The sequence below is a fragment of the Aspergillus novofumigatus genome, assembly GCF_002847465.1.
Source record: "Aspergillus novofumigatus IBT 16806 chromosome Unknown P174scaffold_13, whole genome shotgun sequence".
Classification (NCBI taxonomy): Eukaryota; Fungi; Ascomycota; class Eurotiomycetes; order Eurotiales; family Aspergillaceae; genus Aspergillus; species Aspergillus novofumigatus.
In genome coordinates, this window is record NW_020194286.1 from 365,470 (window position 1) to 388,030 (window position 22,561).

The 22,561-nt window shown below is 43.1% G+C and overlaps 3 protein-coding genes across 3 annotated transcripts; 2 read left to right on the forward strand and 1 right to left on the reverse strand.

Moving 5' to 3' along the window:
• Window positions 1-8,643: 8,643 nt before the first annotated feature.
• Window positions 8,644-8,817, forward strand: P174DRAFT_380260 (uncharacterized protein; the record flags this gene model as incomplete). Its single annotated transcript, XM_024822965.1, has 1 exon — window positions 8,644-8,817. A coding segment is annotated over one exon (174 nt), but the record flags the coding sequence as incomplete, so codon positions are not given.
• A 10,305-nt stretch (window positions 8,818-19,122) lies between these two features.
• P174DRAFT_516528 (uncharacterized protein) lies at window positions 19,123-20,168 on the forward strand (the record flags this gene model as incomplete). The annotated part of the gene is made up of 3 exons (XM_024832343.1): window positions 19,123-19,416; window positions 19,437-19,449; window positions 19,525-20,168. 3 exons carry the CDS (start codon window positions 19,123-19,125, stop codon window positions 20,166-20,168), a joined length of 951 nt encoding a protein of 316 aa, XP_024677220.1.
• Window positions 20,169-20,468: 300 nt separating this feature from the next.
• On the reverse strand, window positions 20,469-22,000 carry P174DRAFT_473398 (uncharacterized protein; the record flags this gene model as incomplete). Its single annotated transcript, XM_024830628.1, has 6 exons — window positions 20,469-20,871; window positions 20,975-21,271; window positions 21,350-21,505; window positions 21,639-21,671; window positions 21,692-21,886; window positions 21,910-22,000. 6 exons carry the CDS (start codon window positions 21,998-22,000, stop codon window positions 20,603-20,605), a joined length of 1,041 nt encoding a protein of 346 aa, XP_024677221.1. The 3' UTR covers window positions 20,469-20,602.
• Between the last annotated feature and the right edge of the window lie 561 nt (window positions 22,001-22,561).

A 22,561-nucleotide genomic window follows, 5' to 3' on the forward strand; every position in this document is an offset into this window, starting at 1 on the left:
TATATCATTGGAATATGAGCAGTGTCATCATATAAAACTAAGCATCACTTCCTGTATCATCTCTTTCGTTAGAAGGTTCAAGATCCAGCAACAAACGCGTTCTTTTTCGCGTCAAGCACTGATCTTACCTCCTCTTGCAAAGAACCCTTCGCGTGCCAACGACGCCAATGGTTGGAGACAACGATACGATCTATCGACTGAGATCACGAAGAATAAACGATGGCCAGACCTGCGGCTTCTGCTGAGGAGCCTGAGAACCAGCAAGGAGCTGGGGACGGAACCCATAACCCCTCCACTCAGCGTACTGGACCAGGCTCAGGTTTCGCTAGAAGGCTGACTGCCCTACTCAACCAGACAGAGAACGGCGGCCTTGATGAAGACACCCACGAAGCAGGCTGCGCAGCTTAAGGTGTTGGAACGGCCCGTTGAACTCACTCCCAAATCAGAAAACGAGAATGCCTAGGAGAAGTCTCCTTCTTAGGCGAGAAATTAGTCGACTTGTGTAACTTGGATTTACGGAATCTATTAGGCGACAAAGAAGATAGTTTCAAAATGAAATCACTTATCCTCATTAATGGATTCTCAGTATCTACAAGCTCCCTAGTTGACACTGGAGCAAATGCATACGCATGCATAACCACTCCCCTAGCTATCTAGATCTCTTAATGCTTTGGAGTTCCTACTGTGCCCCTAGAGAGGGAGTATGCAGTTATGGGGTTTAATAGGAAGCAGTTAATTCCACTCACTCATGTTATTATATTAACCATGGCAATAGACAATCACATTATAAGATAGATACTGTTTCTTATACTAGAGCTGGGACGCCATAATATCATACTAGGAAGGATGTGGCTCGCGGAACACCGCGTCCTAGTAGATTGTATAGAGAAATAACTAATCTAGCCTACGCCACCCGCCTACCTAGATAAGATAGCTATACAGATGAACTAAGAGGTCCCTCGCGACTTCCTAATTAGGCAACCCATTAACCAAGATCACCAACATGACATTATGTGCTGTGCTAGGCAATGGGCAAGGTATAAAAGGGATATTTTCCCTCCCTTAGCTCTATCTTCTCTTCTCTCCCTAACCACCCCTGGCCCTGTGGTTCTTCCTGGGGCAGCAACCAAGCCTTTAAATATACATAGCTTAATGGGAGAACCACAGGGCCATGATGTAAGGTTATAGTGCCCCTTTTTCAGAATAATCTGAGGGTCCCTGGATACTTCTGAATACTTATATATTTATTCCCTAGTGCTTCCTTCCGCAGCTCCTGAGGAGGCGCCTAAGCCTTATTCCCCTAAGGAGCCTGACCTAGCAATGCTGATAACCACTACTTCACCTTTCTATAAGACTGGATAATACTGACCCACAAGAATAGAGGAAATTAATTAGTGGTATTACGCCCTCAAGATAGAATAAGCCCTATAAGGAAGAGGCACAGAACTAACATTATAACCATAACCTACCCACCCACCAAGCAAGACTGTCATTAATATTACTGCAATAGGTGCAGTAGCCTTCTACTAATATATATGTAAGAAAGATGCCACCATCTTCTTATCTTCCCTCCATGAGCTTAATAAACTAATTAATGAGAAATGGGGTGAATAACCCCTTTCCCTCCCTTAATAGCTGACCATTATAGCTCAGTCCTTAACATCTTAGTTAACTAACTATAGTCCAGTGATTGCCAAAGATAAGATAAGTGAGGTTAAGCAAGTCCTACCAGAATCTTATTAGGACCTAGCTGACATTTTCTCTAAATATAATTCTAATACTTTGCCTCCCTACCGCAGGGAATTTAACCATAAAGTTAAATTAGAATAGGAGAATGCTATTGGCTACAGGCCCCTATATAAGATGAATATAGAAGAATTAGGAGCAGTGAGGGAATACATACTAGATAACCTCTATAAGGGATTTATTATACCTAGTAATGCTCCCTTTGCTTCTCCTATTCTTATAGTAGAAAAGCTAGGTAGAGGACTATGCTTCTGCATTAATTACTATAAACTAAATACTATAATGCATAAGGACTATTACCCTCTCCCCTTAATTAATGAGATCTTAGAGCATATCTCCAGCGCAAAGATCTTCACTAAGCTAGACATCTGCTAGGGTTTTTATTAGATTTATATAGATCTAGCCTTAGAGGACCTCACTACATTCCGCTCGCGATATGGCAGCTTCAAATATAAGGTAATGCCCTTTAGTCTCACTAATAGGCTAGCCATGTTCCAGCACTTTATGAATAGTATTTTCATGGACTGCCTAGATCAATATCTAATGGCATTCATTAATAACCTACTAATCTATTCTAACAATGAATTGGACTACTAGCTCTATGTCTGCACTATTTTATAGTATTTATAGGAGCATAGCCTACAAGCCTTAATAAAGAAGTGTAAATTCCATGTAATAGAGATATAGTATCTTAGCTTCATCATCTTAACAGATAGCATTAAGGTGGACCCAGAGAAGGTCATTATAGTATAAAAATAGAAGACACCTACTACTATAAGAGGGGTCTAGTTATTCCTAGGCTTTTGCAACTTCTATCAGAGGTTTATATAGGAGTATAGTCACATTACCAAACCCCTCATTGCGCTAACAAGGAAGGATGTCCCCTTCACATGGAATGATGTTTATAAGAAGGCATTCTGCTATTTAAAGGCTGCCCTTATAGAAGCTCTACTTCTCACCTATTATAACCCATCTTTGCCTACAAAGTTAGAGACAGATGCCTCTGATGGAGTAGTCACTAGCATGCTCTCTTAGCAGTAGGAAGGAGAGTAGCATCCTATTACCTACTACTCTAAGACTATAAATCTAGCAGAGCGCAACTATAGCATCCATAACTAAGAGATATTGGCTATTATACATGCTTTAGAAGAATGGTAAGCCAAGCTACAAGGCCTATAAAGAGCTAAGCTATTTAAGATTTTTACAGACCACCAGGCATTATAATATTTCATGTAGAAGCAGCAACTAAACCCCTAATAGGCTTAGTAGAATAAGTTCCTGTCTAGCTTCCACTTCCTAATTACTTTTCAACCTAGGAAGCTCAACACACTGGCCGACGCACTTTCCAGACCAGAATACCTAGAAGGGTCAGATGATCACTAAGTTCAGTTAATACTTTAGTCAGATCACCTGGACCCCTAAATCTTAGCACCCATTACCCCCAGCCCAATGTCAATAGTGGATTGGGTATCTAAAGTAAATAGACAACACAACAGTCTCCAGCTTAGTAGGGAACTCACACAGGCAGGAAGTGACCAGTGGGAACTTAAAGATAGACTCCTACTCTTCTAAGGACGCCTAGTAGTGCCTAACAAAGGTAATCTACATGCCAGACTACTAGATAAGATCCATTGACCACTATCATCAGCACACCTAGGTAAGGCTAAGATAAGGCAACTTATCCAAGCTCACTACTATTAGACTTCCTAGAGACAGGATGTGGACTACTACATAGATAATTACCTCATCTACCATTAAATAAAGACACGTAGGGACCCTCCACTAGGTCTACTATAATCTCTTCTAATCCCTAACTAACCTTAGCAACATATTACTATGGATTTCCATTTATTCCCACGCTCTAAGACAGGTTTTGACACTGCATTTATTATGGTAGACTAACTAGGGAAGAGAGCCTTTGCCATTCCCTATTATAAGACAACTACTGCTCACAACATAGCGTGTCTCTTTATTACCTATATTTACCCGTGGACTGGCTTACCGGAAACAATCATCTTAGATAGGGGAGGTCAGTTCATCTCAGACTTCTGGGATAAACTGTGTAAGGTCTTGCAGATCCATCTTAAGCTATCATCAGGACATCATCCACAGACTAACAGTCAAACAGAAGTCATAAACCAGTGGATTGCGCAGCAACTATAACCATTTATCAACCATTATCAGGATGACTAGGACTAGTGGTTGTCTATCCTGAATTTCACCACTGCAGCGCTCCCTAGCAAATCTATAGGGGTATCACCCTTCTTTATTAAAAGAGGCTTCAAACCACGCACATCCTTCAACTAGTCAGCAGCTACCACCCCATCAGACCTTAACATTAATCACAAGCAAGCACAACAAATGGCTAAACACATGGAGGAGATTTAGTCATATACTCATGAAGGAATGGAAGCTACTTAATGCTAATAGAAGCAACAGGCTAATAAGCACTACTGTACTGTTAATTTTAACATTAATAATTACATCTTTATTACTACATCAGACTAGAAGGTTGATTATCCTAGTCAGAAGCTCACTAACCAGCTTGCCAGACCATTCTGAATCACTAAATATGAGGGCAACACCTTCTAATTAGATTTACCTAATTCTATAAAAGTCCACCCCATCTTCGCACCTGAGAAGCTTTATAAAGCCCTATCCACACCACCCCTGCTGGGCTAGCTTTAGGACCCAGCTCCCCCGCTTAAGGTTAACAGTGAAGATGAGTGGGAGGTTAATGAAATACTTACATCCCAGCTCTACTATCACAAGCTCTAGTACTAGGTAAGATGGCTCAGTCATGACATTAATCTTTCCTGGTATCCAGCCTGAAACTTTAGAAACTCCCCAACATTGCTCCGAGACTTCCACGCCCAATATCCAGCCATGCCAGGCCCACCGATGCGCCTACCTGAATGGCTGCAAGCAGCTGAAGACGATGTATTCCTTAATGATCACCCAGACGACGATAGACCCCAAATAAGGGCATCCGGAACCTAAAGGGGGGGTAATGTGATGATCTGTCACCATGTTCCCCACTGACGTCCTTACATGGAGCTTTCTGTCCCTCTTAACCGCTTACTGCTTTGGGGTTGTTTGGCTAGTTTGCACCGCTCCGCCCTCTGTTTACAATATCTCCCCACCATGTACATACTTTCCTTCTCTCTCTTCTCTATGCTTAGTTTTCTATCGAAATACTACCATATCATTGGAATATGAGCAGTGTCATCATATCATGCTCTAGATCAAATCCAATATCTAGGAATAGTCATTTCCACTAATAGACATTCTTTGCAGCCTCCGAAATGGCAAGCAATTCTACCTTAGTAGTGGAAGTAGTAACAGTCTGTTGCTTCCCTGCGCGCCAATCCATAACAGCACCAAATAGCTTCACTAGATATCCTTTGCTGCTGCTACAATCCAAATAATCTACATAGGCAGCATCACTAGCAATGATGAAGATATTCCCTGTCAAATCACTTCCATATTCTAATGCGTAGTCCTTTGTTAAAGTGAGATATAGAATGATTCAATTAGCTGCATTAAAATGCGCTGGTCCAGGATTTAATAGATATCTTAATAGATCAGACATTATCTTAGTAATATCTAAGCGAGTGATCACTGCAGCATAGAGAATTAATCTGATTTTGGATTGATAGTGATGTATCTTATGCGCCGTAGCCTTTCCATCATAAGGGCGTAGATGATCTGTTATTACAGGCGTTCGCGCCTTCTGATTAGTGGAATCCAAATGATATCTTACAATAATCTTCTCAATATATGCCTGTTGGCTAAGCCATAGCTTCTATTTCATCTGATCTCTGGTGATCTTAATGTTTAGGAAGCTCTCTCCCTCACCTAAATCACAAAAAAAACAACAACTTCGACGCAGAACAAATTTTTGAAAATTCTCGCCCATTCCACGTTGCTTTGAACTGAAAATTCGCTCAGTTTCTCGCAACGGCGACCGCTATCGATTGATCCTAATTTCATAGGGTCTTGATTGCCATGTCGTTGTCAAAGCCAAAATGGCCGCCCTTGATGGTCGCATCTAGCAACGGGAACGGGCCACGTCAGAATCTGCACAACCACGTCTTGGACCTTTACCACAATATGAGCGTATATCTGAGCCATCTAAAGGCTTATAATCAGGGAGTCCCAAAGCCTATCATTAATCTAATTATAGCCACATAAAACCTCACTGGGGAGCTCATTAAAAGCCCCTTTAGTGAGGACTAGAGGAGAGCAGTCATTAACCTCCACAAGATCACCCTTAACATCAAGAAGATAACCTATTTCATGCAGAATGTCCTAACTACTCAATCTCTTCCACTCTCTAGCAAGATCTGATTATATACGCAGGTAGCAGCAGGGGCACCTCCCCTAGCCCACACAGTCTCCTCCCATGGTTCCTCAAGCCCCGGGGCCACCCCCTCAGAGCTTAGCAAGGACTGTGAGGTGATAGTTAAACTACCTAACATAGGTGCAGTCAAAACCTTCTATTGCCTGCGCGCAGTGGAGATTAAAAACCACACTAAAAAGGCCCGCATAAAGGCCTCCAAAACCACTATAGCTGTGATGCTTGCTGCTGTGCAATTTATTATAGCCTGCCAGCTAAAGTCAGGTAACTTGAGCCTCAGCCTCTGTTCTGCCCAGGAGGCTGAGATTACCCACTGCCATCCCTCCTGGGCCAGCACCCTCCATAAAGGTGCTATAGTCTGCCTGCCCACCTAGGGTGTGGTTATCCATGATGTTCAGGTGAAATCTATTAGCAACCTAAAGGACCCCCAGGAGGCGAAGCACATGGCTGATCAGATCCTAGTGGAAAATATATTTGCATGGGGAGACACCGCACAGATCATTCATCTCACCTAGCTAACCAGTAAGCTAACTAAGAAGTCATCTATATTAGTGATTAAGTTTTCAACCCCCTAAGCTGTGAATAAGGCCATCAATACAGGCACCATCTAGGACTCCTCAATCCTGACTATGGTCCTGTATAACTAGTCTGCTCATATCCACCAGTGCTTCAACTACTAATAATATAGACATATAGGAAGCATCTGTTCTAATAAAACTACCTGTGGCCTCTGCATGGGCAGTTATAAGACCTAGGACTGTCCCCAGCGGGCTGTAACTGCCAGCTAGGAGCCACGCAAGTGCACTAACTACGGGGATGCGCACACTGCCTGGTCTAAAGGGTGTAGGAAGTATGCAGAGGAGGTAGATAAGATGCAGGCAGTGTCCTATTACTACCAGCAGTACCACCATATCCCCCCTACCTACAAGACTTCTGAATGGATTCTAAGAGTAGCAGCTCAGATTCCACTGCTGTATAGAGCGCCACCCTAGTAGAGAGCTCACACCCACAGCAATCAGAGGGATCTGGGGGATTAGAGGGCTCTAGGGGATTAAAAGGTTCTAGGGAATCACACACAGAAAGGAAGGAGATATCTAGGCTATCTAAAGGGCCTAGGAAAGCAAGATTAGAGCCATCTTAACATCCCTTCCATATAGCCTAAAATATTAATAACATTAACTTTGCATCCATAACTAAAGGCCCCACCAGGACCAAATTAAAATCAAAATCAACCACTACTAATGCCTTAGGGAGCTCCCGCCGCAGCACCTGACTTATTAATTAATTTAATGCGCATGTTAACCCACCCAGCTAAACTAATAAGACTAAACACCCTCTAAAAGCACTTTATAATGATTAAACTGCGATAGCCTGTGGAACCCACCTATATATATACCAAGATAACCATGAGGAGGATAACAGCAGTGATAAACTATCAGAGCTATTAGCTATAAGTAACTAGCAACCTAGCTTAGTCCTCCAGGCTAAAGACATGAACTCTAGCTCCTGCACATAGAAGAATAAGCAGAAATAGGGTATGGAGAACCTAGTGTAGATAGAGATAGATCTATAAATTAACTTTATATTATAAAATCAGACCCCCTGGTTCACTAGCAGCCGTTAAAGGAGCATATAGAACAACCTATAATCATCTAATGCATAAGTTATTCTAAATTCTGCAATACAACATGCACTGCTCTAAGAATGTGGTAATAGCTTAGTTCCTGCGTGACCCTAAGGTCCTAGAAGCTAACATCATTACTATATAAGAACCCTGGGATAACCTGTTCCAAGACACCACCTACCACCCTGCTAATGTGACTCACCAGTTGCTATATCTAGAAACAGCTAAGACTGGAGGAGAACGCACCTGTATCTGCCTATATATCTCCCACCAGATTGACCTAATAAAATGGAAACACACAGCCCACTCATAGGACTGCTAAGAGCTTAGACTGCACCATGACACTGGGACACTATGCCTGTTTAATATATATAACCCATGCCTTGACACCACAACTAACATCTGAATAGACACCCTTAATTAGGGTTGTTATTTTTGCGGGTTGGGCCGGGTTCTCCGATCTTTTGAACCCAACCCGCCGGGTTCGGGTTCTAGATTTCTAGGGCCTAAACCCGGCCCATAACCCGGCGGGTTCTAGATAGTCAACCCGGCGGGTTCTATTCTGCCGAAAAATCTACACTCCGCCTACCTAATCTAGTTAGTATGTATTTAATTTTTCTATACATACTAGCATCTATACTAGCATTCAAAATATATATATATAAATAATGCATTCTACATAGAAATCTAACCTAGGTTAGTGTATTCTAATTACTAGGTATTGTAATTAAAACCCGTTTTTAGAACCCAACCCTTAGCGGGTTCTAAGAATTAGAACCCAACCGACCCACGGGCCCTAGAACCTGAACCCAAACCCGGCCCATGGCGGGTTAGGGCCGGGTTGGGTTAGGGTTCCCGGGTTGGGTTTAACCAGTCTACCCTTAATCTCCTAGGACAGGTCCTAGACCAGTAGGATAGCGGCTGCCTACTTCTAGGAGACTTTAACCTACACCATCTAACCTGGGGCGGCAACTGTGTCCACCATACCAACACTAGGTCTGAAAAACTACTAGAACTAACTAATACCTGGCTGCTAGATCTGTGGACAGAACCAGGCACCATCACCTGGGATGAACAGGGCCATTAGTTGACTATTAACCTCACATGGGGGTCTATAGATCTGATGGCCCACCTTATAGCCTGTGAAATGGCCCCTGACATCCACACTGACTCTAACCACCTGCTAATCTGCCTGCTTTTAGATATATTAACACCACCGCCGCAGGCCCTTAAATGCTGTAACTAGAAGGCCATGGATGTGTAGAAACTCTGTAAGTTCATAGCTGCCAACATGGACCTGAATAGATGGTCTAATAATGGACCCTTCACCATACATACACCTGATTAGATTGATAATGCCACAGAATACCTTATTAAGATTATCTAGTAAGCTATTGCCCATTTAACCCCTGGGCCTGCCCTTCTGAATGGGCTAACCCTAACTAGACACCTGAATATAGTATAATGGTTAAACTAACCCACCTCTACCACCAGGTGTATACTAGCATATATACTAAAGATGACTGGATTGCATACACCAAAGTCCATAACTAAAAAGGGAAGATTATCTCTAAATCCCTGCAACGCAGCCACTATAGGTGAGTGCAGCAGATAGTTAATGATGGCCCCTAGGGCATATAGCGCATTACTAAATGGGCCTGGAACCATTAGGGAGGTGGCCAGGCTGGAATTATCCTAATACTCTGTCTGTAAGACCATGTGGCGGAGACAGCTAAATAGAAAGCTAACCTACTCTATAAAACCTTCTTCCCCCTCCACCCACTACCAATCTCTCTAACATAGAGGGCTATATATATAACCAAGCCTAGGATATTACTTTCCCAGACATTAATGAGCACAAAATTACTAAAGCTATCAGATGAGCACCCCCTGATAAGGTGCCTAGACCTGATACTATCCCTAATAAGGTCTGGCATGCCTTAACAGCAGTCCTAGCAGTCATCCAAGCACTTAAAACTCTCTTTAATGCCTGCATCTATATTAGATACAATCCCCAACACTTCCAGGTGTCTACAATAGTGGTTCTGCGCAAGGCAGCACCATAAGACTTCTACCTTCCAAAGTCTTACTACCCTATTGCCCTGCTCAGCACCCTAGGCAAGGTCCTAGAGTTGATAGTTACATTATGCATATCCTGGGCACTAGAGGAACATAGGCTACTTCCAAAAGGCTATCTAGGCGGCTGGAAGGGCGTCTCTGTTGACCATGCCATCTAACTAATCCTAGATGAAGTCTACCAGGCCTGGGGCCATGGCCATAAGGTGAGCATGCTACTCCTAGATATATTAGGTGTATTTAACAATATTTCACATTAATGATTAATCCACAACCTCTAAACCATGTGATTGGGTTGGATTATTAACTAGCTATAATCCTTGCTATTAGACTAATACACCTGGCTACAGCTGCCTAGATTCCTAAGTAAGGTATTTACCATCTTAACTAGAATCCCCAAGGCAGCCCTCTCTTACTAATTCTCTTCCTCATTTTTAATACCCCCCTGATTAAGACGCTCATCTATGTAATTAGTAACACAAGGATAACCTTCTTTAGCTAGATTGATGATTCCTGCGTGTTAGCAACAGGCTAAACTTACACAGAAAATATTATAGTACTAGAGAAATGCCTGGAGAAGGCAGATTACTAGGCTTAATAACACGCGGCTAAATTTGCCCTAGATAAATTTGAACTAATCCACTTTACCAATCCAAAGGAACTAGAACTAGAGCCTGTCTACTCACCATTACTAATAGGCCCTATTAACATCTGGGACCTGTATATATATAAGGGACATGATCTAATGCCCATCCAGCACTAAGCCATAACTATCTAACCTATAGAATTAGCCAGATATCTTGGCATCTGGCTTAATAAAACCCTCTTATTTAACACTCACCGCACCAAAGCAATCAATCATATGAATGGCAGCCTGGAAGCACTGCAAAGCATCACTAGGTTAATCTAGGGTGCCTCACTAACTGCTATGCACGCAATCTATCACAGTGTGGTTATTCTATAACTCCTCTATAGAGTAGCTGCATGGTTCAGCCCTGCTAGTAGGCTAATTCTAGTTACTGACCAGAAAGGGATCATTAATATATTCACTAAGATCCAGAAACATACAGCTATCTTGATTAGTAGTGCCTTCTAGGGAACTACTACTGCTGTATTAAATATAGAACTCCACCTGCTACTAATCCACCTGCAGATGCAATAAACCATTAAGGAAACTGCTATATAAATCTAAATAGGGCCGCAATTTGCATGCCTGTGAGGACTTACAGGGAAGTCATGTCTAACTATAGAAATACTACAAAGCAGGCTTACACCCTTGGAGGCACTTAGGAAGAGAGGAGGCCTGCTAGCACCTACTACCCCCAGACACCTAGAAGAATAGGAATTATGAAAGGCATATATACTCCCCCTATGGGAGCCACCTCTCCATTACATAATTAAAGATTATAAAGCTGCACTAAAGACCCATAATAAAATATACAAGGATAATGACTGACTGGTCATGTATACTAATGGCAGTGTATATCAGGGCTATATAGGGGCCTCTGCTGTCTGCCCATGTGAATAATAGACCTGAAGAAACTATCTGGGCACAGAGATGGACTTAACTATATACATAGCTAAGTTAGATGGAATCCGCATGGCACTTAATGCTACTAAAACCAGAGATATAGGCCCCTATTCACTCACCCTCTTCTCCAACAGCCAAGCTGCTATTTAGGCAGTCCAGAACCCACAACACCCCTCTGGCTAATACATTCTGGATGTAATATATAGAGAGGTAAGGGCCCTGGGGGCGCGTAGGCTAACAGATATACAGATACACTGGATCCCTGCCCATGTGGGCGTGGCAGGGAATGAGGCTGCAGATAAGGCAGCAAAGGAGGCCACTACATAAGGGGAAGTTAAAGTTGAATTAAGCTCAGCAGGGCCAGAACAACTAATTATCCAGCTTTCTGTGGCTGCCAAATGCGCAGTCCGCCAGCGAATCCAGCAGTGCTAGAAGAAACAGTGGGAAACAAAGAAAGGGCTAAGCTGATAGGGCGGCTAATCAAGGCCCCTCACAAGAAGAATTTAGGCCTCTATAAAGGCCTATCAAAGCCGCATACATTAATTATTATCCAGATGCGTACCATGCGTGTTGGCCTGTGACACTTCCTCTTTAAGGTTAAGGCCTCTAAAACAGACTGGTGCAGCTGCAGGGAAGGGTCCTAGACACTGAAATATATCCTCCTGCAATGTTTATTATACTTAGAGGCCCGCAGGAAGATGATTGACAAGCTTTTCAATGGGGGATACTAGGGGAATATATCAGATTATGATGCACTTGTGTCTGACCTGCAGGCGATCTGCTACATCACCAAATTTATGCACCAAACAGGCCTGCTCAGCCAGCTCCGCCATGCTGAAATAACTAAACCAGAGCAGGACCAGGAACTAATAGGCCTTTCTGGCCTCAGAATAGATATGGAAGACGATGGTTAGATGGAACCAGCAGCTGCCTAGAAGGGGCCCTTCTGGGTGCGGCAATGTGGCAGATGGAATGACTACATGGAATGGAGTGGGATAGGTATTTGACGCGCAAGATGGCGCAGGGGAGACATGCAGCATAGTGGCAGGCTGCTTTGGTTGTGATTTCTGCTTTTGATGTGGCTATACGCTAATTTCTTATGTCTTGTCTGCATATGTGGGTTACGGCGTTCGGGTACTAGATTCCTGCTTCATTTGGCGAAGCGCCTGCATAGCTAGTCGCTTCTATAGACGGGCTCCAACAGGTTAATAGAATCTTGATTGATTGATTGATTGACCTAAATCACAAAATTCATATCATTCTTGTAATTTCTAAATCAGATTATCAGCATGCTTCTTGCTTTCATGGCAGTAAAGAAATAGTATATCATCCACAAACACCAAGACGACAGTCTTATCATCTATATAAAGGCATGAGTCTGTATCTATTCTCCGCAAACCTATCTCTTCAAGCGCTTTCGAAATATCTCTCTGCCAGAGGCGCGGTGCCCTGCGTAGGCCGTAGAGAGCTCGCTTTAATAGGTAAACATAGCCATATTTGGAGAATCCTTCAGCCATTCTAGTGTAGACCTCCTCATCTAGCTTGCTATTGACGAAGGCGTTGACAGCATTGATTTGTTGTATATCAAGATCAAACACTGCCACTATAGCTATTAACGTCCGAAATATTCATGTAGCAAGAGTAGTGGCTGCAGTATCATCATGTGTCATCTGCTGCATGTCTCCTCATATGCAGATTCGTGCCTTGGCCTTGATTAAGTAGCCTTCTTGATCAAATTTGTATGTGAAAACCCATCGTAGTGGAATGATCTGCTTGTCTCTGGGCGTTCTGACCTTCTGAAAAGTCCCTCGAGCTAATAATGTATTGTGTTCCAACTGTGTGGCTGCTTTAAAGAGTTCCTTTAATGGGTGCTTCTGTATCTCCTTCCAGCCGTCAGGTGCAGGTGGTATTTCATCTCGATGAAGCTGCTTCTTCAATGCCTTAGTGTTCAGGCCTATTCTAAATGATGTAAATACTGAGTGGAATTGCTTCAGGCCATCTATCCAAACGCCAGCATATGCATGTCGTGGAGCTCGACATTCCTATTTTCCTTTAATGATGTTGTCCAGTGAAAAATTAGCACTTACACTATGTTTTGGCTTCCATGGGATATCATCGACGTCGTCTAGCTCATCTCAATTATTTGGTTCGATAGTCAATCAATTGACTTCCTCAAATAGCTGTTTTGAAGGTGAATCTTCTGCTTGCAATTAATCTGGGGACTCAGGCAGTGTATCCATAAGTCTTATAGGTATCTCAGGCTCTGGTGAATCATCGATTCTCGTAGGGGATCTTGGGGTTATCAAATCCAATTAAATTAGCTGCTCTCTCTGCTGGCTATCTCTCCGCAGGCTATCAATCTAGTCTCCAGGGATTCCAGCCTCTTGCAGGCTTGCTTCCAAATCATTATTTTACTCAATAGATTTGATAGGTACGTCATGTTGGATAGATCTTCCTGGCGTAGACTGGTCGTGGGTTGGGTTTGGATGGATCCGCAGGGGGTTCAATCCAACCCACATGGGTTTTGGGTTGATCCACCACCTATCTAACCCACCCTCATATCCATGCGGGTTGGGTTGTGGATAACCATTCTACCCATATCATACACGTGATTTTAGACTATACTACTTTTGGTAGGCGGAAAGACCTAAGAATCTAGACTATACTACTTTTAGTAGGTAGAAAGATCTCTCTTTGAGAGAATATCATGAATATCTATTATTCTGCCAGTCACGTGCACCCAATGGGTTATCCATATCCATATGGGTTGGATGCCATCCACCCATATCTATGTGGGTTGGATCAGGGTCGACCCCCATCCAACCCAAAGTGCGGATTGGGTGGGTTGGATATGGATTTGCGGATTGGGTCAGCCAGTCTATCCTGGCGTAGCAAGGGGAGTTAGAGGTGTGAGGTTCACCTTAGACTGGCTGACCCAATCCGCAAATCCATATCCAACCCGCCCAATCCGCACTTTGGGTTGGATAGGGGTTGACCCTGATCCAATCCGCATGGATATGGATGGATGACATCTAACCCACATGGATATGGATAACCCATTAGGTGCACATGATCTAGGGCCTTAAGGGACTGATAAGCTTATCCAACCTAATCTAGGCCTAGGTAGGGATATATTTTTATATATATAGATAGAGAATAGTCATATCTATCTATATATAAAATAAAAATATTAGATTTACTAAGAGAAATTAGAGTTATGGTGGATTTTATATTTTAGATAATAATACTTAGTGTAATAGATGGGTGTCCAGTCCAACCCACTACCAACTCGGCCAAAAGGCCATTATGACCAGATCCTAACGGATCTGATCAACCGGATCGCACCTATATACCTTAATCCTTTACAACTGTACCCCCTCTCTCTGAGGCACGCCCTCGGGCCTTAGATAAGCTGTAAGGAACTAGGAATAGATAGGTGGGGGCCCCCAGGAATGTCCTAAGTCATCCTGTGAGCTAGTAGGTGGCAGTTAAATCCAGTAGCGCAACTAGTAGGGATCACCATCCCTACATTCCATACCACAGTCCTACATATCTCCACGACCTTAGTAGGGACAGGGAACCAGAAATTAATCTGTCTCCAGCTGGATTCGAACCCAAAGCCTATTATCTAACCCGTTAGGATCTGGTCATATTGTAATAGATGGGTGTCCAGTCCAACCCACTACCAACTCGGCCAAAAGGCCATTATGACCAGATCCTAACGGATCTGATCAACCGGATCGCACCTATATACCTTAATCCTTTACACTTAGGACAGTAGTAATAAGAAATATATATCTCCGCACCATTTTTCATCCCAACTTTAGGAAGCCCCTATACCCCCCTAATTAAGCATATTTCAGCTTATAGGATAGGTAATATATAATATTTATATAATAAGTTATTATATTAATAAATAAAACATATAGATATCCTAGTGGTGTGGCTAGAATACTAGAAAAATGGGTGGTAATTAGAATACTAGGGGTCACCTGACTAGGTATTATGGATATATCCATTATCCGCAATCCAACCCGCATGGATATGAGGGTGGGTTAGATAGGTGGTGGATTAACCCATAACCCACATGGGTTGGATTGAACCCCTTGCGGATCCATCCAAACCCAATCCACGACCAGTCTAGTTCACCTCTAGCAATTCTATCATCTGACCGCCTTCCTTATCCAGTATAGTGCTGTTGCTTATTCCTTTGCTTATTATATTGATTGCTTCATTCACCCCCCGAGCTTCAACCTCATCCAACTCATCATCTGCACTTCCCACTAAGCTGGGCAAATCATCGATATCTGGCAGCTCATTGATTTCAACAGGCAATTCTGGCAGATCCGATATTTTGATTGCTTCAGCGTGGAATGGCTGATTTGGATTAAATAGGACGTCTTTATTAAATGTCACATCTCTCTTGTTAGTGATTGTTCTAGTTACTGGATTCCATATCTTCTATATATTGGATGCTGTATAGCTGACTAGATAGCCTACCTAGGCGCGCGGATCCAGCTTCTTCATTCTTGGAATCTTATAGTGCCTAATGTAAGCTCTGCATCTATATATGTGGAGATTTGCTAATGATGGCTTCTTGCTATAAAGTTTCTTATAGGGTGTGATCCATATCCATTTTGTTTGACCATTCTCCTCTACTGCCTCTCTGCGCGGTCGTCTATTCTGCAGATAGGTAGTGGCCTGGAATATATGCGGCCATAGCTTCTCAGGCAGTTGTGTACTGATTTGCATGCTTTGGGCTATTTTGATAATTGTCTTCCTAGAACGTTCAATCAGCCCTAGACTGGCTGACCCAATCCGCAAATCCATATCCAACCCACCCAATCCGCACTTTGGGTTGGATGGGGGTCGACCCTGATCCAACCCACATAGATATGGGTGGATGGCATCCAACCCATATGGATATGGATAACCCATTGGGTGCACGTGACCGGCAGAATAATAGAATATTCATGATATTCTCTCAAAGAGAGATCTTTCTACCTACTAAAAGTAGTATAGTCTAGATTCTTAGGTCTTTCCGCCTACCAAAAGTAGTATAGTCTAAAATCACGTGTATGATATGGGTAGAATGGTTATCCGCAACCCAACCCGCATGGATATGAGGGTGGGTCAGATAGGTGGTGGATCAACCCAAAACCCATGTGGGTTGGATTGAACCCCCTGCGGATCCATCCAAACCCAACCCACGACCAGTCTAATCAGCCCTTTCTGCTCATCAATATATTGAGTTAAATGATAGATCTTGGTGCCCTTAGATTTCATAGTGCGGATATATTCATTTCTAAGTATTGGCTTGCGGTTAGAAAACATCTTCTTTGGCTTGAGGCTAAATTGTGTTTTGACCTATTAGATGAATTGCTTTATTAGGCCATTAAGCTGATCTTTATCTGGATGTGTGTAGATTACATGCCATCTAGTTGATTCATAAATGAAATGTGTCGCCCAATGATCTCTATTGTGGGTAATTAATAGTGGAATCAAATCAAAATGAACGCTTTTAAACGGCTCTATAGACCTCTCTCTAGGGGTCTGAGATATCTGCTTAGCAGCCTTCGCTAGCCTGCATGTCTCGCAGATTGATCTCTTGCAGCTCAACACTTTGGCACCTATTGAGGCCTCCTCTAAGTGCTGTACGGCTTCATCTCCCAGGTGTGCTAGCCGTTGATACCATCGTTCGCTAGTTTCAGCTGATTCATGGGGCCTCTCTGAGTATTGGTTCATTGCAAAGATATTTGATATCGGATTATATTCCATGATCTCCATATTATGTTTTAATTTAGTGCGGCAGATCAGCTTCCTATTCTGATCTTCTATTACATTGGTGCGTTGATTAAGATAATATCCATGCCTTTTCATCTGAAAAGTTAAGAGCAGATTTGTATGGCAATTAGGTATGTAAGCCACTTAACCGACTTCTAAGATGTGCAGCTTCTGATTTATTCTAATTGCTCGCAGTTTAACCTTTCCCTATCCATGGATTTTCACTTTAATGGTTCTAAAACACACATACTCTCCCTCCACTGGTTTGTAGGTGAGGAATTGAGTTTAATCATTACAGATGTTGATATCTGCTCCCGAATCAATGATCCAGCTATCTCGCAGTTTATATGTGTTCCTGCCCATAGAGAACACTGCTGAATTGCTTCTTATAATGCTCATTGCCGTGCGAGATGCTTCCTGATTCTGATTGTGATTAGCTTGCTTAATTGCTGCATCCATTGCGTGCTTTACCCTTGGATTTTACTTAATCTTCTTGAATTGTTCTATAATATCTAGATTCGGCTTCCATCCCTTTGGCTGTATTAATTTAATCATATATGGGCACTTATTAAACAAGTGCCTTTCTCCGCAGGGGTAGTCATCTCGCTTAGGCTGTTCGAATCCACGATTCTGATTAGCTGAATCAGAATTTGATTGGTTAGAGGATTGTCCCTTAAACATGGCAAAGATGTTCTTCTGTTCTCTCTGGCTAAGGCTTTCCTAGTGTTTTTGATAATGAGAGATCTCATCAAAGACACTCAGCTTGCTGTCCTCTAGCAGATGATCCAATCGAATGCTAGCATATTGAGATTTAATCTTTTTTAACGCCATGAGGAAGGTCCTGGTGCCTATATATCCAGTATATTATGTTATATTTAGTTTAGTACACACACTCAGTACCTTCTCCCACTCGCTTAGCCAGCTTGATACATTCTAATTGGCTGGCTTAGCAGCAAGCTTTTGATATCTCTCTTGGATATTGTTCATTCGCGTTTTGATTAAAGGCTTTAGGTTGGCCTTAAGCTTTCAATATCTCTTAACCTTATTATCTGATTAGCTGGTTAGCTGCTGGAGATGTTCCCTGGCTACTATTTGCTCCATAGTGGTCTAGATAGCCGCGAGGCCTTGATGATCTAGTTGATATTGCTCCTTATCTTCCTTATAGATCGCCAATTCTTCAGTATATAATGCTAGTTCGATATCGGTTGGCTTTGCTGGAGCCTTTGGGGCGGCTGCAGTAGTTGATGAGCCATCTGATTGGCTTGCTTCTGTTGCTTGGGGTTCTGCTGAGGCCAACTTCACCTGTTAATTGGCTAGAACCATCAGATGAGTCGGTCGAATCGGCGGAATGGGGTAAGGCCTCTCTCCCTAGAGTATATCAAGCACTCCATGGGTTCGGGCTAGGCTGATTATATGTGAGTCCCATGTCCACCAATCATCGGGCTTATCTAGCACGATGGAGACCTTTGTAGTGGATCTGATTGGTTCAGCATAGTAGTCCATATTAGCTTTGGGGTGACGGCGGTGTTGATATATCTTCAATTCTTCCGAATCAGGCAATTCCAATGAGATATCTCGCTAATGCTATGAGATAGAGCTCTCCAATATGCAGGCCTTGGAAGAATGATAGCAGAAGTCAATCCGTGCGTCCCTTAAGGGCAAGCCGGGCTCATAACTATTGAAAATAGTAATACTGTATTGATTTACAAATCGCTAGCAATTTCTATGGCCAATCGAAAATGAATGAAGGTCTGATCTTCTAAATGAATGACTATCTAGCTCCTATTTATCCCTTCCATTAGAGGCCGGGATTTGGCTGATCAAATGACGAATATTTGCCGAAATATTATCGCCAAGAGGCGGCACGGAGAAATCAAATCACTTCCCAATCGGGCAAGCGGTCATATAATTCAATATTATATAACCTCTCCCCTCTCCTCTTGAAAATCCTCAACCACTTTATCTTTATTTAGCACCGCCTTATTAGTTCGCCACAACACCATGCCTGTTACTCGATCAGTCACACATACCAGTGAAATGAATGCTGAGAAGACTACAATAAAACACGCATCAAAGCAACAGAATGACTTGCATGCTATCAACAACACTACCATGAAAATAAACACTGAAGATCCATCTGCCGTGGAAAGGCCACCTCAGAGCCGCAGATTGGTAGAATGGATATCACTCAAAGATCCACCTAATGGTGTCATCCTAAATAATGATGAACTTTTTGCGACCCTCCAAGAGATACATAAACTCAAAGAATGCATTGTTATCGCTCGGGCCGTCCACGTGAACTAAGTGAGATTGAGTGGTTGATTATCGGTAAGCACCATTAGCCTTTTAATATAGAATATGCTATGCCGTCTTCTAAATATCTAATAATTAACCAACTACTAGAGTGGAGAAGCAGCAAAGACAGGGAGGAGTTTCTTACCTCAGAGCTTTTCCTCAGATTAAATGCAGCCCTTGTACATCGCTTATGGAGCCAAGAAGTGGCCTGGCCAATCCCTGGTGCTGGGAAGATTATACGCGCAAACCCGCTTTTCCCTCCACAGAGGCTTTATGAGGTCCTGATAATCTATTTCCCTGCAGACTTAGATCAGGAAGCTATCTACTCTATTGAAATGTTTAGAGGGCTACCACGCTGGCACATTAATGGTGAAGACCCAGCTAAATATCCCTCAGCAGCGCTTAAGTCCCAGATTCCTGCATGGATAGAGGGGACTTGTGAGTACCAGAGGCAAACTGCAAGGCGGTTAGCTTATTTCATTGAGTTTGCTGATGAGGAAGGAGAACAAATCTATAAAGAAAAGGTGAGGTATAATCCACGCGGAAGGCCACCTTGGGATGTCATGGTGAATTTCTTTGATAAGCTAAAAGATCTTGGGATGATTGGGTATAAATCACTGCATGTAGAATTTGTGGAGGTTGTTCATTATGTACCGGAGAACTATGTACCAGAGCCTCCCCAACCTATATCTCCTGAAGCGATGAAGCGTTTAGATGATTTGCCAGCCTATGACTCAGATGTATCATTATAGAAGGAAAGCAATGGCAGAGCGGGTTGCACAGGGTGGCACCAATGGTCATTCAAAAGTGCTACGGAACAACAGACAGACTTTAAAAAGACTCATTTTCAGTTAATTTACTAGTAGGGATTGCTTGGACCCATCAAAGTCGCCCAGGAAAAGTATCACAGAACACAAGGTAGTGCATGCCGAATCCCTGGGAGAGAAGCTGAGAGGAACACGAAGATGCAAACAGAAAAAGAGGCCAGAGATTACATTTCAACGTAGAAATATAGATAGATTGAGAGCAGAATCGACGGGCTCTGACATCAATCAGCCTAACTCAGCTTCTATAACACTACATCCGGTACACCTTGGCATTTCTTGAATGAACTTCAACACCTTATGGCGCTTCCGCTAGCGCCTCCACGAATCACCCTTTGTGCATTCACCACAACAAACATTGCTTACTCCAGATCATCCTGCAAACCAGTCAATACACGAGGGAGCAACGTCCGTCGGTTTGATCTTCGCATCAGGGGCATATCGGTGCTGGTTTGATTGTTCGATCGCTTAGCAACAGTTGATCTGCTGGCGCTCTGAGCGCAGATCTGTCGTGACCAGTCACATTGATCAAGATACATAGCAGTGGCGAACCAGGTATAGGTATCGGCATTCTTGACAGCTTTGGCTTTTGATTCCTCGCAAGTGTAGCCACATTTGGAGGAAAGTAAGCCTTTTGCCCATTAGTGAGCGTCTCATCGGTGACAACTTTAACCAATTCATGAGTATCAGTTACGGGGTTTCAAGATCGCATAAAAAGCAGAAGGTTAACTCACCTTGTCTCGTGACCAAGTGTGCTAGCTCATGCAGCAAAGTACCGGGCGTTGAAAGCGCTGCCCCTAGTGGTGTTCCGTCGGCTATGATCTTTTCCTTAGAGCGCCAAGCACTAAGGGAATCCTTTCTTTTAGCTCGAGTGAAGCTATATGGGCACATGGTAATCGTGTAGACCTTCTGTTCGTCGAAGACGACTGTGAACCCTAATGTTGCCTCCAAGTTGGTGTGGACACAGCCCGGGCCGGTGCCAAGAAATGATTTGTACAAAGGAGACCACCAGCTCCACTTTGTAGCACCGCCTTGATGATAATCATAATGTCAGGGCTGGTTCAAGCTAGAAATTTGGCTTAAAATAGTTTGTTATTGATTGAGCTCACCTGTCGCCTGAGAGATTGTCTTGCCATTCATTTGTCCATCAGATCCATAGTCCATCTCCGTCCTCCATCGCCAGCTATCGTCGCAAAAGAAACCCGGCTGAGAGATCTCTTCTTCCTCTGTGCTTGTCGAGAAAGCAATGATTTGTCCGAAAATATCTAGTAGGAAGTATGTCAACCCTGGAGTCCACCTCTACTCAATGATCGGTAGAGTAAGAGGCAGGTAGTAATGCAATCCCTGCCTGTACTCTCAGCGTAGAAATAAATAACGCAAATGGAAGTATCAACTAACATTTAACGTATGCGAATTGTGCTGAGTCAATGGCTGACACCGTTGTAGGTGACGATGAATCGGGTTTATTCCAAAGAATGTCTCTACAGTTGCGCGCACCGTCGCACTGGTAGCATAACTGTTTAAGGAATCCAAGGCCACCTGAGCAAGGTCAATTGCCTCAGTATAGATGGCACTCAAATCCGCATCCGTGCCATAGCAGGTTCCACCGTAGGTACCACTTCCAGATCGTGTAACAGGCCTTGGCCCTGCTCAACACGAAAGCGACTACCGATATCCAAAGCACAGGATTGACCAATAAACATGAAAATTCCTATCCAGTTCAGCAACCATCGTGCGGAATTTTGCAGGCAAAAGTTCATGGTGCAAAGGCTTCTCTTATGGTCTCAAGAAAGAACCATGAAAATAGCTAAATTTGTTTAGGAAATAGCAACCATCAACGTTGCAAAAGAGAGACGAGAAGAAAATTGAAGGTTTAATGACAACACTTCATGTATAGTGAAAAGAGCGAAAAAAGAGTGAGTGATCTTGGGACCCAAATGAGAACGAGTGGAAAGGAGTGGCTAGAGACAGCATATGTAGTGAAAGCTGAATATAGATGAGTCTTATATTGTGCAGGAGGTCCCAAAACTCCAGCGAATTCCCAATTGGCCGAAAGCGAGAAATCGAGCTAAACCGCATGACGAGTTAGCAAAGACTGGAAAACTCAAAGCGATAATATAATTTACATGAAAAAGTAGTGTAAGATTTTTTCTCCATATCACAATGCCACGGGATGCCCGCTTAGTATAGTTCATACTCACATGTAAGCGAATGTTACAGCCCCGCTCTCCCTCAATCTCCCCTCTTCTCACGGACTTACAGCAAGAATAGGCTAGACAGGCCGCTTTCTCTCATTCAGTCCTCATTTCGGAGTAAAAGCC